Source organism: Corvus hawaiiensis, chromosome 14 (genome assembly GCF_020740725.1).
Source record: "Corvus hawaiiensis isolate bCorHaw1 chromosome 14, bCorHaw1.pri.cur, whole genome shotgun sequence".
NCBI classification, from domain to species: Eukaryota; Metazoa; Chordata; class Aves; order Passeriformes; family Corvidae; genus Corvus; species Corvus hawaiiensis.
In genome coordinates, this window is record NC_063226.1 from 20,366,130 (window position 1) to 20,382,066 (window position 15,937).

A 15,937-nucleotide genomic window follows, 5' to 3' on the forward strand; every position below is an offset into this window, starting at 1 on the left:
GGCAGCAAAGTGGGGATCAGTCACAGGTTGGACTCAGTCTTGGAGGTTTTTTCCAACCTGAATGGTTCTGTGATTCTTCTGAAGCTGCAGGATGAACAAAGCAGTGACCAACCCCAGTTTTTGTGCTCTGGGGTGTGGCTTCTTCTGTGATTAAGTATTTCTTTCAATCTCTAAACCCGCAAACCTTGCTGCCCTTAGCAGGAGCAGGCTCCAGTCTGTGTTTGCTGCGTGATGCCAGACTCCAGAGTGGCTGTGTCACCTCAGCACCCCTCGGTGCACAGTCAGCCCCAAGCCTGGTGCTTGACAGAGGTGCTGTATCACCCCCGGGGCCGTGCCCAGCCTGTGCCCCGTGTCAGCACCAGTCCTGCACTGACAGCCACTGCATCACTGCTGATGGCATCTCTCTGATGTCTCTGGGACTGTCAAATCCATCTCTCATTGAAGATAATTACAAGTACTGTAGGGAGAGCCCGTGCTGCTGCTGCTGCCTGCCAGCAGCGTTGGCCTGCTGGGCTGTCTCCTGCTAATGCTCCTGTGCTGTTTTCCCCTTGGTCACGTAACCAAACCAATTCCTACAGAAAGTTGTTTTTCTGGCTCTGTTGGCTTTTTTTTATTTCACTCTTAGGTTCCATTTCTCTCAGCAGTGCTGCTGGGATACCTTTTTCTTTTATAAAATTACACCATCAAAGGCTGCATTATATATGGAAGATACTCGATGTATAAATCCAGACCCAGAATTCCAAGTAACTGCTTTTTTCATAAGGGAGGAAGATAAAACCGTTGAACCAGGACTTTATAGCTTTGAAATAAGATCAGAGATTAAATTTTGCAGGGCAGGCCTGTATCTAGAAGCTTCTAGTCACTGCTGCTTACCAGATTTCGCAGTCAGCTGGGCTGCAGCACATAGGAAACAGCTCAGAGCGCGTTCCAGGCACTGACTGGAGCCCAGTCCTCCCTGCAAGTGGGCTGATCTGCAGCCCCAAAACAGGTGCCTGAGGCCTGACAGGGTGTTTTTATCTCTTAGGCTCAGTTTATGGCAATATTTTTATTCCAGGTGCTAAATCTTGCCTTCCCTGGAGCAGGTGAGCATTTTGCCACAAGCTTTGGGGTGCTTGTGACTGAAGGTAAGGGTCAGTCTGTGCTGATAGCTGTGATAAGTGCTTGACTGTGTTGGGTTAGAGAAAAAGAACTTTTAAGAGAAAGTGGAATATCCTCTAATGCTGAAATTAATGGACCATGCAACTCTCTCTATCCTTTCTTTCTGTATTTTTCCTGTTCCCTAATTCCCCTCTATTTTCATTTTCCAATCAATTGTAGACATGTGGTTTCTAACTCTGTTTAAACCAGTACTTTGTTAATATTTGTCATAGCTGAAAGCAAAAAATGCTTATTTTTACACTTGTAGTGATTATGTGAATGTGTGATTTGTGTAACTTTTCAGGAAGTGCAACTAAAAGGAAATAAAATCTACTGCAAAGCTTCTCCACAGAATGGGTCGGCTTGGGAGGACTCTGGTGCCACCTCCCTGCTTAGGCAGGGTCATCCCAGAGCACAGGGCACAGGACTGTGTCCGGGTGCTTCTGGAATATCTCCAGTGAGGGACACTCCACACCCTCTCTGGGCAATCTGCTCCAGTGCTGAGTCACTCCCTGGGTTTGCAGGGACATGGAGGGGGTGGAAATCCCTGTCAGGTGAAATTCAGCCCCTGTTTCTGGAATAAGAAGCACAACTGGGGATTCACTGTGCCTGAACTCTGAACTTTTAGCTTTCTGATGTGAGTGGGAATGTGCACACCCAGCTGCAAAAAGACCTTGTCTACTGAAAAGAAAAATAGTGCAGCCTTTTGTTTTTATGTGAATATTTTAGTTTCTGCAACAGGGGATCCCTGAGGTCCTGGATTTTGCACAGCTTTTGCCAGGGTCAGTGTCAATTTGTGTGTCCACATTGCCTCCCTTGTGCAGGAATCTTCTGCATTCTAAGGAAAGGGATATTGCCATGGTTTAACTCATGGAAACTCTTGTTTTACTGGAAGCTTGACCAAAAGCCTCTGGTCAGAGATGGAAGCCTTTTGAAATGTATCTCCAGGAGTTTAATGAGATTTGTTGGAGGACAGCTTTCCATGAGCAAATTATGTTAATACGGTTATAAGTTGTTGCTTAATGACTCCCTTACACTATTAGCTATATTGCTAATTGTGTGGCCAATGCAGTTGTGCTGGTCTGAGGATATCTTTGGGGAGCAAATTAAAAGGAAATTACGCTTACTTAGACTTTCTTGTACAGGAGTAATTGCATTCATGTGGTGAATTTTATTTGCCAACACTTCTAGTGCGTTGCTATTTTCTGTTGTAGCCAAGATATAATGAATATTTTTGGGGTTGTTTGGGGTTTTTTTTCCCCCAGCCAGGTGTTGTGCAGCTCTTGCTCAAATTTGGGTGACCAGCTTCACTGGAGGTAAGCAGGACTGTGAGATGTCTTTTGTTATTAAAATACCAATAAATTCTCTGTAGAATCAGAGCCCTTAAGTGCTCCTCTGACCACTGACAGCCCTTGAGAAGTCTGTGCTGCACTTGTTTGTTAAAAACTCTGAAATGTCAGATCTGTTGCTGTTCATAAATGTTTATTATCAATAGGCAGCTGGAAATGTTACATCTGAAAAGGTAGAAACACCTTGATTTTTCAAGAGGCTTACATTTTTGGGAAAAAAATTAAATGCTTTTTATTTTTTTTTTTCAGTTTACAGTTAAGCTAAAAATACACATAAAATAAATAATTTTATTTGTTATGTACATTGTTTCACTTTGTACAGGTTATATGAGGGTCTGACATGGAGTCTGCACTACGGACGGAAGAGATGCAAGTAGAAAAGTACATAAAACTAAGCATCTGTTTTTGCTTTTTGCTCTTGCCCTTTTCTCCCCCTTTTCTCCCCCTTTTCTCCAGGGGAGGCTATTACCACTCAACTGGCAGATTCTGAGGTCCCGATTCTGTCTTTGCATACACAAAATTCTTACAACATCTAAAAGCTTTTTTGCCTGGAAAAGGCCTTTGAGTTTTTGAGCAAAACTAAAATAAAGAATTGGGGGGGGGGGGGGGTAAAGCCTCACCTTTTTTATTCCATGAAATAAAAGGGCATTTTAAAATACTCTCGGGTGTGAAGGCTGTTTCTGTGGTTGCTTTTTTTTTTATTAATGAAGATTTAATCTGACAATAAAACTTGATTGCTAAAAAAACTGTTTGCAGAGTCAGCCTGGGTCTCCAGGGCTCCCATATAGAAAATAGAGTACTTAAGCATCTACTACTGTCTTTTGCTTCTCAAAATCCTTAGCCCTGTTGCCCCCCAGACCTGCCTTATAAACACCCTCAGTAGTTTTTAAATAACTGTACAATACCCAGAAAAATAGACCCAAAAGTGCCCCCTTGCTGAAAAACAACTATTTATAGTCAAAAGGCCTCTCACTCTGTTGGCTAAAGGTATCACAGTGTTCTGTCAGCTCCTGCACAGGGCACATCTGAGCCCTGAGCACAGCATCTCTGCTGCCTCAGGAGGTGCTGCTGATGTGGAAATTCTTGCAGTGGGAAGGGAAAAGAGAAAACATCCCCAAAATAGGCCATGCTGAGCAGGGATGGGGTAGCCAGGGGGGACAGGCTGCACTGGTGTCTGTAGTGGGTGGGTGTTGATGGAGAAGGGTCTGTCAGGAGCCTCCCCCCTTGGCAGAGGGTTGGACTGGATCTCCAGAGGTCTCTTCCTGCCCAAGCCATGATTCTGCATGTAAGGAATGAACTAGAGCTAAAGCTGGGGGTGGTTTGAGCTCTATTTTTGTTATGGCTGGGGTTTTTGTTTTGCTTTGCACACCTTAAAAAAACCAGAGCCGGTGGAAGTGTTTCCCTGAAGCACAAAATGCTATCAAAGGTTTGGAGGATAAGGATCAAATGCTTTTGCTTTTTAAGTATACTTCTTTAGATGAAACATGTTTTCTTTTTAAAACAATGGTGCGTGGTCAGGAATTGCCTCCAGAGCAGTAGTGGGTCTGGGTGGAGGTAGTCATATGAATACTATAGAAATTACTCTTTTGTAAAAAGGGCCCGAAATGGGGAAAGAAGTGTGAAAATGAAATTTAATCAAATTATAAATGCCCAAAGTAGTCTTTATCTCCTCCCAAAAAATCCAGTAAGGGAGTGACTTTCTAGCTCTTTCAAGTCATGCATTCACTGAAAACTGCAGATTCTGCTGGGGGACAGTTTATTTTAGATGCCTCTCCAGTGAGTGGATTTATTATCCAACACAGGCTCACTGATTCCAATTAATTTTACCATGCTATTAATTAGAGTGCCTGATGCTTCTAGCCCACCTGGGAAGGTGTGACCAGCCCTGTCCCCTCCCTCAGCTGGGGCTGCTGTGCCGGAGGGCCTGGAAGTCCCTCTTGAGAGGAAGAGGTTCCTGCAGTGCATCCACCCCAAAAACAACTCCAGGAGTTCTCAGTGAAGTGACAACTTTCATTAACTGTAGGCAGCCCTGGTGGTTCAGATGTTTTTGCTGATTTTTTGCTGTTCTGTGTGTGGAATTGCAGCAGAGGTGGGAGGGGGTTCCTATTCCTTTGGGAATCAGCCTCTGAGGCTGCACAGAGCTTTCTATGTCTGTGGGACAGGATTGGACACTGCAGGATGAGTTCACAGGTTAAAGAGGAACTCAGCCAGGAGTTAAATCAACGCTGAACCTCCTCCTGGTTAACTGAAATATGCTTTTCTTTGGGATTTTGGCCTTTTGAAAAGGAAAGTAGCAACATCAAAGTGAATCTGGGAGGGGCAACGAGACAAACACGTAATGGTGTGAGAGCAGTGGGTGCTTGTGTGGTTTCCAGCTGCTAGAAAACCCAGAGGTAATTCAGATCCTTGCTCACACTGTTGCTGATTGTGCAGATATCCCTGCTTGCCCTGTCAGTAACATCCAGGTCCCCAGTGCAGGGACCTGCAAGTGCTCCTGTTCCTGGCAGGGAGCTCAGAGTGCCCTTACCCTGCCAGTCCCATCTCAGAGCTCCTCTTGCTCAAACCAAAGACCTTTATCCAGAGAGAGCACTAAAGAACATTGTACAGAGAAATCAGGGTGAGGAGCCCCTGTCAGGGATGCAGTTTCCTGCTGTCCAGGCTCCTCCAGCAGCCACACTCTGCTGCCTGGGCTGAGTGTCCGGGAGCTGCCTTCGCCTCTCCTGGGGCAGAACAGGCAGCAGGGCCACCCTGCTCCAGTCCCAGCCTCCCTTTGCCCTCCTGTGACACCCAGGTGAGTTGTCCTTGCCAGTGATGGGGTGAAAACTGATTATTACAGAGGTGATAATGTGACATTTTCCTATAGCCCTACCCCGGTATCCCGCTGTGCACCAGTGCTGAGCTGCCTGTGGAGCCCCCCCATGCTTAAAATGCTGTTGTACCAACCAATTTTAACTTCTTTTAAAGGTAAGGGTTTATGTTCATACATTAATATATTTATTTAAATATTCTTGATATTTACAGTGGCTGTTTCTGCTAAAAATCATGTTACATGGACTGTCAGGAAAGGGATGGAACACAAATACAGGAAGGTGACATTAAGGGTGAGGCATAAATCACAAAAGTAAAGGTGTCAGAATTTAGGCTTCCAGGGTATGCTGCTCCTGCTCTCTGTCTACTGCAGAAGTCCCCTAAATTCCCTTCATGGGGAAACCATGCGAGTTTCCTACATGGAAAATTATCGTAACAGACATACAGTTACATCCTAACCTGAATTAGTTGTAAGAAAATAAAAGTACATACTACTGCTACCAATATTAACTACTGACTGTATATAGCGCCTTTAAATTTGAAAGTGCTTATAAATAATGAACTAACCCCCCCTGCGAGGTAGGTAAGTATTATTATCCCTATTTTACAGATGGGGAAACTGAGGCATTCGAGAGGCTGAGTGACTTGCCCAAGGTCACAGGGGAGGCAGAGGCAGAGCGGGGAGTGGAGCTGAGCTCCCTCCTGGCTCTGACACTGCCCATGCTTCCTCTGAGGGGACACAGGTACAAACACAGGAGTATTTACATATTTACCAGTAAGTGAGCGATGTACAAATGCAGTTTTCCAAATAACCTGCACAGATAGTTCAGTTAATTTCTTGTTTCTGAAGCAATTTATGTAATCTCTGACCTGAGTACAAACACCTCCCAGCTCTATTAAATGCTTAACCCTGGGTGTTACTTGTTACCCTTTAAATTGGTGATGATGCCCCATCCCTGGAAGTGTCCAAGGACAGGGCTTGGAGCAGCCTGGCCTAGTGGAAGGTGTCCCTACCCATGGCAGGGGGGTTGGAACAAGAACTTTAAGGTCCCTTCCAACCCAAACCATTCCATGACCATTTGCAGGTGTGCTGCTTTAAAAAGCCATGTGAAAATGACACTGGGATGGGAGGTGAGAAAAACATGCAACTTCAAGAGCAAGAAACCTAAGAAAGGGTAAGTGGTTGAGATCTCAGTTACTCCTAACTCCAAACTCCTTGCATTATGTCCAGGGATCCTTCTTGAAGCCCACAGAATAAAGGCCAGGTGTGAACCAGCTGAGCCAAGGAAAAGTTTAACTCACAGGAGAAACTCAGTGTCCCATCAGCTCCTACCCTGGCCCTTGCAGAGACAGCACAGGGCTCATTCACTCATTTCTCTGAGGGAAAGAATAACTTTCACTAAAACGTGTTTTCTTTTTGAGCAATTGAAAGCAGAAAAATACTGGCGAAGTCCCAAATACTGTGACTGCAAGTGAATTAAGCAAAACCTGGGTTTTTTTGGGTTTTTTTAAATCAAATGTGTTTTTCAGAAGCTACTTCAATTTCACTCCCCTGAAGCTCCTGTTTTAGCATAATAATAATTCACAGCTGCTCCAAAGTCTATTGCTATCAACAGGGATGCATAGATGCAATCAAAGAGAATTTTGCCTTTTGGGGGACCAATTTGAGTTTTGCAAACTCCTGGACACGTGTATTAATCGCAGCCAAATCAAATATTTGTGTTGCATTCCAAAGTCAGCTCAGACTCACTCGTAGCTGGGAGCAAGGAAGGATCTCAGTCATGAAACAAAGCCCAGGGGAGCCCCAGCCAAGGAGCCACGTGAAGCATCTCCCCCTTTAGCACAGCACTGGGGGTTTGCAGATCTGTTACCCCTCGTGCCACTGCGATGTGGCAGCTCCCACCCCTGCCCTTTCGGGGCACAGCAGGGGAACGTGACTCACACAGGGAAGGGATTTTTACATTTTTGGGGGCAGCACTGCAGAGTTAATTCCATTTCTTTGTGTTGTCTGTACCTGGTAATGCATTCGAATTACACCATGTGAGCGTCACCAGCGGCTGTGTGCTTGTTCTCATGGAACACTTAAGAGCCTTTCCGCTGTCCAAGGATTATAAACCCTGTTTCTGGCCCGCTTTCAAGCCCAGCTGATGTAATCTGCATAACTGTACTTGAATTGTTTTCATTCTTACTCCTTACCCAGGAAATACCACAAAGATTTGCTGGCCCCACGTCAAGTAGAGTTCATAGACTGCAGTGTGGGTTAGGTGAGGCATCAAAGGATTCGAGTTCACCCCCCTGTAGCAGCTCCTGCTAACGTTTATCTTTGCAGAAACGTGCTCAGTTTGGTTTATTGACCTGTGGGGCTTTTATTGTGAGCACTGCCTTGGGGTGTTCAGACTGTGGCTCTCCCCTATCAATGGATCTGCCCCTTCAGCCAGGGGTGCTGGATTTCCTCATGGAATGATCAGCAAGCTGCTCCCCACCCTCGGGTTTTGCAAGTCTCCTTGTGTACCACCAATGTCAGTTTGCTCAGCCTTCCATGAACGAAGAGGAAATGCAGTTTTCAAAGACAACTCTAACCCTGCAATTAGTGTGAAAGCCTGAAATCTGTTGATACAAAAATGCCTTTCACTCTGCCTTAACTAACACATCCAGAGGCTTAAATATTTGGGGTTTTACACTGCCTGCTGGTAACAAGGCTGGTGTCATTATAAGCAAGGAATACAGAAACGTTTTTGAGTCTCTGCTCCTCACTGCTGATTTATCTCAAACAGGGCTGGCCTGGAGCCACAGTCTCCACCCTGAGGTCTGCACTGAACTCTTCCATGAGTCCAGGGTGTTGGCACCTCAGCTCTGCCCCAGGAGCTGCTGCATCACTCACATTTCTCTCTGTGCTCCACTGGGCTTTCTGGGTGAAGCTGCACAAGTGCCCAAAGGAAAAACCCCACAAGGAGAGTTTCCTTCACGAGAGGAGGGAGCCAGGTTTAAAACTTGGGCAGTGTCCAGCTGCAGGTGCCCCAGCATCTCTTATCCTTCTGCTCCTGACCCTCCCTGCTGCCAGCAGAGCTGCTCATGCCCCTTGCTGGTGAAATCTGACCCACTCCAGTGGCAGGTGTAGATTTTCCAGCATTATGTTTCTCCAGAGGCAATTCACAAGCCCGTTCCCAGGTGAGGTGATGGCTGGCAGCCACCCTGGGGAAATGCTGCAGCTCAATAACCCCTCCTGGGAGCAGAGCTCTGCATGAGGGCAGGAATGAAGCCATTCCCCAGTTCCTGGGCAGGACTTGCTTCCTCCAAGGAAGCAGCTGACCAAGAACAGCTCCGAGGCGGTGCTGAGTGCCAATCATCTGTGTTCCTTAGCAACACTGCAGAAGAAAGTTCAAGTATCCCACTGTTAAAAAATTAAAATAAAAATAAACCCCCCTGAAACCCCTGTTAAGAATTCGACCACCTTGCCCTTGATGGGGTTGTCTTCTCCCCCTCTCTGATGCTCCCTGGGACAACAGCAGTGACGGTGCCAAGCTCTGTCCAGACACTCCCACAGCTGGGGAAATAAAAGGTAATAAAAGATACCACGTCCTGCCACACTCCTTTTTGTTGCACCTCAGAGAAGGACCTGCAGAGCTGGAGCTGCTCTTGCCTAGGCTGCCTTTCAGACCTGCAGCTCAAGGGCCCAGGGAAGATGCTCTCCCTCAGGAGATGGTTTTCCCCCTGAAGCCCGACACCCATCAGAGAGGCAGCAAAAAGTGAATGCAGCACTGGAAGTAAGATTAGGAATTGCAAAATAAGGGCAAGGCTTAGAGCTGGGGTTTGGTTCAGCCCATTAGAAACTACTCTTGAGGTTTGTATTTCAAGCAGCCAGGGTTGGTTTGGGTTGCTTTCTTTTCAGTTCATCTACACAGAAGTTGGAGGCAAGGCCAGGTGCTGGCTCCCACTGTCAGCCTAATTGGAAGGTCCTTCTGCTCCCCAAAAGGGAGATTAGGTAAATAAGCAAATATGTTAGCAACAAAAACATGTTCCAGGTGGATGATCAAAGGGGTCTCATATCCAGTAACAATTCACAATATTAATATAGTGGCCTGAAAAAACAAGCACAATCAAAAGAATCAGAAGTCATATTGCTTAAAGGAAACAAAAAAACCCCAGTTGTAGGTTGAAACCCTTTTAAAAAATATTTTCAGCGTGATTCTCAGCCTCCTGCTCACCAGCTGGTTGTGTTGTTGAGCAAAACTGAGCAGGATGCAGAGCCAATGGTGTTGGACAGCAGCACTGAAACCCAGCTGGAGTGGGATGATGATGGGAGCACTGGAGAAATCCTTTCCTCAGCCACCCGCATGCCTGAAGTCTGTGGGGTTTGTAGACTAAGACTGCATCCAAAGGGATTCCTGTGGTGTATGGTGACCTTATAAACGGTGAAACCTTTAGTTTAGTATTAGTGAGTGTAAAAAAAGTAAATTAAAGAAGGTGCAGATGGCTATAAAATAGGCTGTAACATAAGTAGGTTTACACTTTTTTTTCACCTGTGGACAGAAAGGAAACAGATGAGAGCAAACAATTACCAATACTTGGCTGAGTTTTCCAGTGAGAGTTAAGAGAGCTTTGCTTAGAGCCGGGTGGTGACATGATCCTCCTGCCCATCTTTCCACTGGTTTATAAACAAGTCACAGGCCTCTCCCCATGAATCAAACACATCCTCTGACGAGTCTATAAGTTTGGAGTTAGAGGAACAAATACTGGAAGCACAGTGAAGGGAGCTGGTACAAACCACAGGGCACTCCTTGCTCTGTCCCGTAAGTCTCGTGTTCCCACTGTAGGCCACCTCATTGAGGTTAATTTCACTTTTGGAACAATTCTCTTCCCTCTCTCTGTCCATCGGAGAATATTTAATGTCTTTCCACATGTAGTGTGGCTGAATGATGCCGTCTGAAATGGTGTACATGGGCTCTGAGCTGGGCTCAGGGACGTGGCCGTTCATCTTGGAGAAGAGCAGGCCCAGTCTCTTGAAGGACTCCTTCTTGGAGCTGGAGAGTCTCTGAACTCTGTTCCCGTTCCGGACGAAGGAGCGCTTGCTGATGCCGTTGCTTTTTGGCTTCTCTTCCACCATGTTGATCCCAGACATGGTTTTAATCAGAGCAGATACGTTGAAGTCCTTTTTTTTGTTGGCTACATTGAAAGACACGCTCTTGGCTCTGGATTTTTCTCCAGCACCGTCCTCGTTTGTTTCATCCTTTTGGGACACCTCTGTGCTGCTGGTAGAGTAACTCCTCCTCTGGGGCTTTCTGTTCCCTAAGAGGTCAAGAACTTCATAGCGAAAACTCGAGATGTCCTGTTTTAATTCCTGGGGCAAGAGGAGACAGGAGTTACTCCCAGCAGCCTTATCTGACATGAAGGCATGACCACATTCCCTCGGGAGGGCAGTTCAGTTGTGCCAGTGGCTGATACCAAATCACACAAGAACATCACATCCAAGTCCAGGAACACACAAAAATGATGTGTTGGTAGTGCTGAGAACTGGGGACCTCACAAGGTTTTTTGTCTCCAAAGGCTGGGGACTGGCCCTGTTGATCTCTGCCCACCCTCTGCCCCTCCAAAAAAGTCAGATAAAAGAGTTATAGAAGAGGGAAAACTGCTGCAATTTGGCAGGAATCCTGTCTAGCTGATAGGCCCAAATTTAGCTTTGCTGGTCAGTGTTCTTAATATCCATCAACCCCAACCTATTCTTTGGCTCTGTCTGCATTAGGATTGGGAATGTGATGTTGATTCAAATCCCATACTTCATTCCTACCCTTTTCCAATGCTTTTGCCTGCATAGCACATTGTATATTAAAATCTGGGAGGTGATCATATAGAAGACACTCAATCATAACTCTCTCTGCCCAAAAACCCCGCTGGCCCATCAGATATATTCCCAGCTCCACTCATAATCCCATTTCCACACATCACAAATCACCGTAACAAGTTAGTGCAAACTCTGCAAGTGGCTGTTTGAATTAATAAAACAAATTATTGTTGAGGAATAATAAATTACCTTGAAGTTTTCTTCAGTTAAACCTTCGTTGGTCTTGGAAGTTCTTATCATTGCTGCAACGTATCTTTTCACAAGATTTCTTATCACTTCCTGGAATAGGAAACAATCCAAGTGATTCAATTGCTAGCTCAGCCCAAACTCTGTTCTTGCTGTGTTTCCCTGAGCTCTTGCCAACAGCAGCTGTCCTGACTCTGCTGGCTAAAAATCACTCACCACTAGAAACAAAATGCTTCCTTTTAAGCAGAGCAAACCTTGGGAAGGGGTGAAACAGCTTCCATCTTATGGATGCTCAGTTTTTAACTAAAGGCAAAGCAGGTATTTTGTACTGGAGTTTGTATGTGTCGAGAAAAAATTCTTGGAGTGGTCTCTCCAAGCAGTTCTTAGATGTGCTCTTTAACTCAGCTGCTGAACGTTTTTACTATTACCAATCTCATGTGTGCACACTGTGTATCCTGATGGGCTGAATTTGGCATTTGAAGGTGGTTTATCAAGTATTTGAAAGCCAAGGAGGTTGTGTTAGCAATAAATAATGTGAAGAACAGCCAGGACCCCATGGGACAATGGACATTCACCTCAAACCATGTTCCCTAAGGGCAGAAACTCTTTTCAGGATGGCTGCACCATCTGTGGGCAGCACTGGAAGGGTCAAATCACACCTCAGTGACTTCTCCAAGGACTCTCACTCTTCTGTGTTACCTGTTTGCTACACTCCATGGTTTTGGTTGGATAAGCTCCGTTTTGCTCTGCTCATGTCCCTCCCTGACGGCTTTACAGAAGCAAGCTGGTGCTTTGAGCTTGTCCATTTATCTGTGCCAGCCAAAACACACCAAGGCTGTTTGTGCATGTTGTGTGCAGGGAAGAGACTACTCCAGACCTGCCCTGCATTTCTCCCCCTTCATAAACAAGTCTGAGCACCACCAAGCTGAAGATGGTGTCTGCACCAAGGCTCTGCTGAGAGGTTTTTAAGAGATCCCAATGTCACAGCCGTAAGCTGTGCTGTGAAGTCAGAAAGCACCGTATGTCAGTTGTCAAAGGTGACTAATTATGTTAACCACCAACTTCAGATAAAAGTGCTCTTCAGAAAGCAGGAGATGTCTTCAGGAAGACAAATTACTAATGGCTTTTGGCAGTGGAGCCTAACGTACCACCTAACATTCTGGAGAATTTTTTTCCTTCCAGCATGCTGGCATAATACATCCCACTGAATTAAAGGGCTGAAGCTGGTGTTTTTAATAAAGTTTCATCCTTTTGTAGGTTGAGTTTAATGAGTATTTGATGACAGGCAAGCTGAGGATAAACAAAACCAGCAAGATTCAGCAAAGGAATCATTCCTCCTTTCCTGAGCCATCCCAAACAAAAGAACATCCCAACCACAGTCTGAGTCAGGGATACTTTACACAAAAGAGCAAGAGAGGAACAATTCAAGAGTGCAAAAATGCTGCAGAAATAGTTTTAATCAGGATGGCCTGACAGCCTGATGCCAATGGGGATGTGACCTTGACTTCCACAGCCACACTGATACCTGCAAGTTTTCCACTATTCCAGAGGGGCTGAAAGGCAAGGACAGATTTACTGAACCATCCACCTCCAATGAGGAAATGCTTTAATCCACGATAAGCAAAATCCTCTTAGAGGAGCTACACTTATCAAAATATATTCTGGAAGCAAGAAAGAATTGAAGTATTAGAAAATGAGGAGGAGAAAGAAATAGCAGGTAAAAGCTTTATGTGCCCAAGAGTTTACCTGGTAATGTTGATTCTGAATCAGGTTGTCAGCGTGTCGTTCCTGGAAAGAGAAAGGCATAGGGGTGTCACCTGTCTGGCCCTGTCTTTAGAGCTCCTGATGGCTCTGAGCAAGTTATGATCCAGCAACCCTCTGCTGATCCCTCACAGCCCAACACCCTCCAGAAATGAAGCGCAAAGCCGTGAGCTCCTTACTGTGAATGTTTTGAGGTTTTCGTGCCTCTTCTGTTCATTGTCAGAGTCATCACCTGGGCACAGCTGGTTGTGGATCCACTTGCAAAGGTACCACACCGACTTGGGGCTGGGCACAATGTTAAAAGGAGGGGGCAGAGTGGCACCTTCATCGAAGTAACTCATCCAGAGCTTTGTCCGTGCGAACTTCCACTCGATATCTGCATGGTCCTGTGAGAGAAAGGCAGAGACCATCAAGAGCTGCAGGCAGGTGTTCCTGGAGCCAGTGCCCACGGCTGAGGAGGTGAGGAGTGAGCAAGGAGGGATTTCTCTAGCCACAGGCAGAGCAGTATCACTCCTTACATCTCCCTTGCTGGGGGTGGGCTTAAAAAAATTGGTGTGAAATGCAGCTGGAGTAAAAAAATACCAGCCACTGAGAAATGAGAGGAGAGCAAGACCCAGCAAGGAGAATTCCATGTGCTAGAGGCCAGCTTTGTCCTTAAGAGGTTCTGCTTATTAGTTCACCAATGCAAGAAGCAAGAAAACACATTTCTTATTTTGCTTTTTGCTAGCACTTTTATTATCACAAACCACTGTTCCTCATGTCTAAACCCAATGAATTCTCATATTCTTCCCTGGGAAAAAGGTCTTCCATAGTGGTTTTTGATTTGTTTTTTATGGCCTCCATTAATTCTGCTCTTATAAGGAAATGACACATTTTATGTGTGCCGTATTTTACATCTTGCCTCTGCATTATCCTTACAGAAGCCAAGAGACATTTTACTCTTAGGTTGGTGGGGGTTTTTTGCATTTATATTATCACGGGGATGGCTTGCTGTGCCCTAGTGTTTTTCAACCCAACGAAGTGGAGGTGGGAAGTTAACACCATCATTTTAGAGCTGCACAGATAGACAGAGGGTCTGTACAGTCCCCAGGAAAGGACTGCTGAGTTATGGAAGAGCCTGACCTTACAGACTTCAAAACAGCTGGATTTGGGGAGCACTCTCTGCAATTTAGTCCATGGAGCCAACCCAGTAACAAAGAGCATATTCCCTCCAACATCAGGGCAGAGGCAGCTCCCTGCAGCCAGAGATCCAAAACAGATCTTGTGCTGCTTTGTGCTAGTTTTAAAGTTGAAAAAACGCCCCTGTTTTGTGTGTTCTGCAGAAATTCTGACATTAGGCAGAAAAGGGAGGGAAATGATTTGCGCTGAACACAGCTTACACCAGTACACTGAACCGAAATGGGGGATTTGTGTGCTGTTACCACTGCAGAGGACAGTGCTAAGCTGATGGCTGTGACATTTCAGCTGCTCAGCATTTGCCTGAACGGTGTCTGACACGAGATTAAACCAAAGCCACGATGATTCAGGCTAAGGAACAACGCAAGGTGGGAGAAAAGGACAACGCAGGACTTTAATTTCCCAAGGAGATTTCAGCGAGGTTGGAACAAGCAGCTTATTGAGCACGGGGTGCTGGGCTGCAGCTCTCGCAGGCAGGCACTGAAGTGTAGGACAGGGAGTTTAATAAAATATGGCTGAACATCATGCCCAAAAAATTACTACACTGGCTCTCTGGCCATGCTCCAGCGCCCTGACACGGGTAAAATATGCTCACATTTTGACAGTGAGGTGCAGCTGAACTCCATTTTGGTAAGGTATTCAAATTATGTGCAGCCCTCGATTTAGAACGACTGTCTCAGCGGCCCAGGAGCACATTAATCTCTGCAGATGGTCTGAACCAGCTGAGAACATGATTGTCCCCTGCCAATTTACCACAGCAAGCCATAGGTAGACTCAGAGGTGCAGCCTGACACGGCCCTTTTTCCTCCCACACCATCAGACCCCATAACTGCAGCATTGCTGTGAAGTATCACAGGTTGGTGCTGCTGGAAGTGAAGTTCTGGGTAGTAAAAAATGCAGTTTGTAGCAGAAGGAATAACTGCCACCATAAAAAAAAAAAAATGAAGAAGACCAACTCCTGCTCATTTTTAGTTCTTTTGTCTCTACCCGCCAGCCCACAGGACAACTCCTGCCTATCAACTGCTCCCAGTCACAGGTAGAGCTGCCCCAGCCCGTTCCAGAAGCAGGGCTGGCTGCTCCCTGCACCTAAAAGCTCCCTCATGCCCATCTTTCCACCTGGACCTTTCCAGGTGTGGGCAGCTTGAGCTGAAAAAAGAGGAATGATGGGCACTGCAGGCCAGGTGAGCCCAGAGGGACCAGAGAAGGGGGAGAGCAAATCTATCCCCAGAGAAGGGGCCTGAGCTGTACTTTCTGTGCTTCACTTGGATATAGCATTAGATATTACATTATTTTCCAGTTATCATGGAAAAGCCCTCTAAGATCATCAAGTCCAACCATTCCCCAGGGCTACCACTAACCCCTGTCCCCAAGTGCCACATCCACACACCTTTTAAATCCCTCCCGGGATGGAAACCCCACCACTGCCCTGGGCAGCCTATGCTAGTGCTTGACGATTCTTTGGGAGAAGGAATTTTTCCTGATATCCAAGCTAAACCTCCCCTGCTCACTACCAGGAAAAGCCCAGGGGCAGCTGCATGTTGCTGGTTTGAGCACCTACAGCATTTCCTAGAGAAAGAGCTGCATGAGCCCAGGGTTGAATTACACAGCCCTGCTGGGGCTGAGCAGGACCTCCAGATACCTGGCAGCACTGCCTGAGGCAGCTGGGGAGCTCCGGGCAGGG

The 15,937-nt window shown here is 46.1% G+C and overlaps 1 protein-coding gene across 1 annotated transcript in view; it reads right to left on the reverse strand.

Moving 5' to 3' along the window:
• Positions 1-6,293: 6,293 nt before the first annotated feature.
• Positions 6,294-15,937, reverse strand: part of TRPC5 (transient receptor potential cation channel subfamily C member 5) — a 93,796-nt gene continuing 84,152 nt past the window's right edge. Inside the window, exons 8-11 of the mRNA XM_048319083.1 lie at positions 13,260-13,466; positions 13,066-13,107; positions 11,323-11,412; positions 6,294-10,632 (exon numbers count right to left, since the gene is read on the reverse strand). Of these exons, the coding sequence (XP_048175040.1) occupies positions 9,898-10,632; positions 11,323-11,412; positions 13,066-13,107; positions 13,260-13,466 (1,074 nt within the window). The 3' untranslated portion in view covers positions 6,294-9,897. The remainder of the gene's footprint in view (positions 10,633-11,322; positions 11,413-13,065; positions 13,108-13,259; positions 13,467-15,937) is intronic.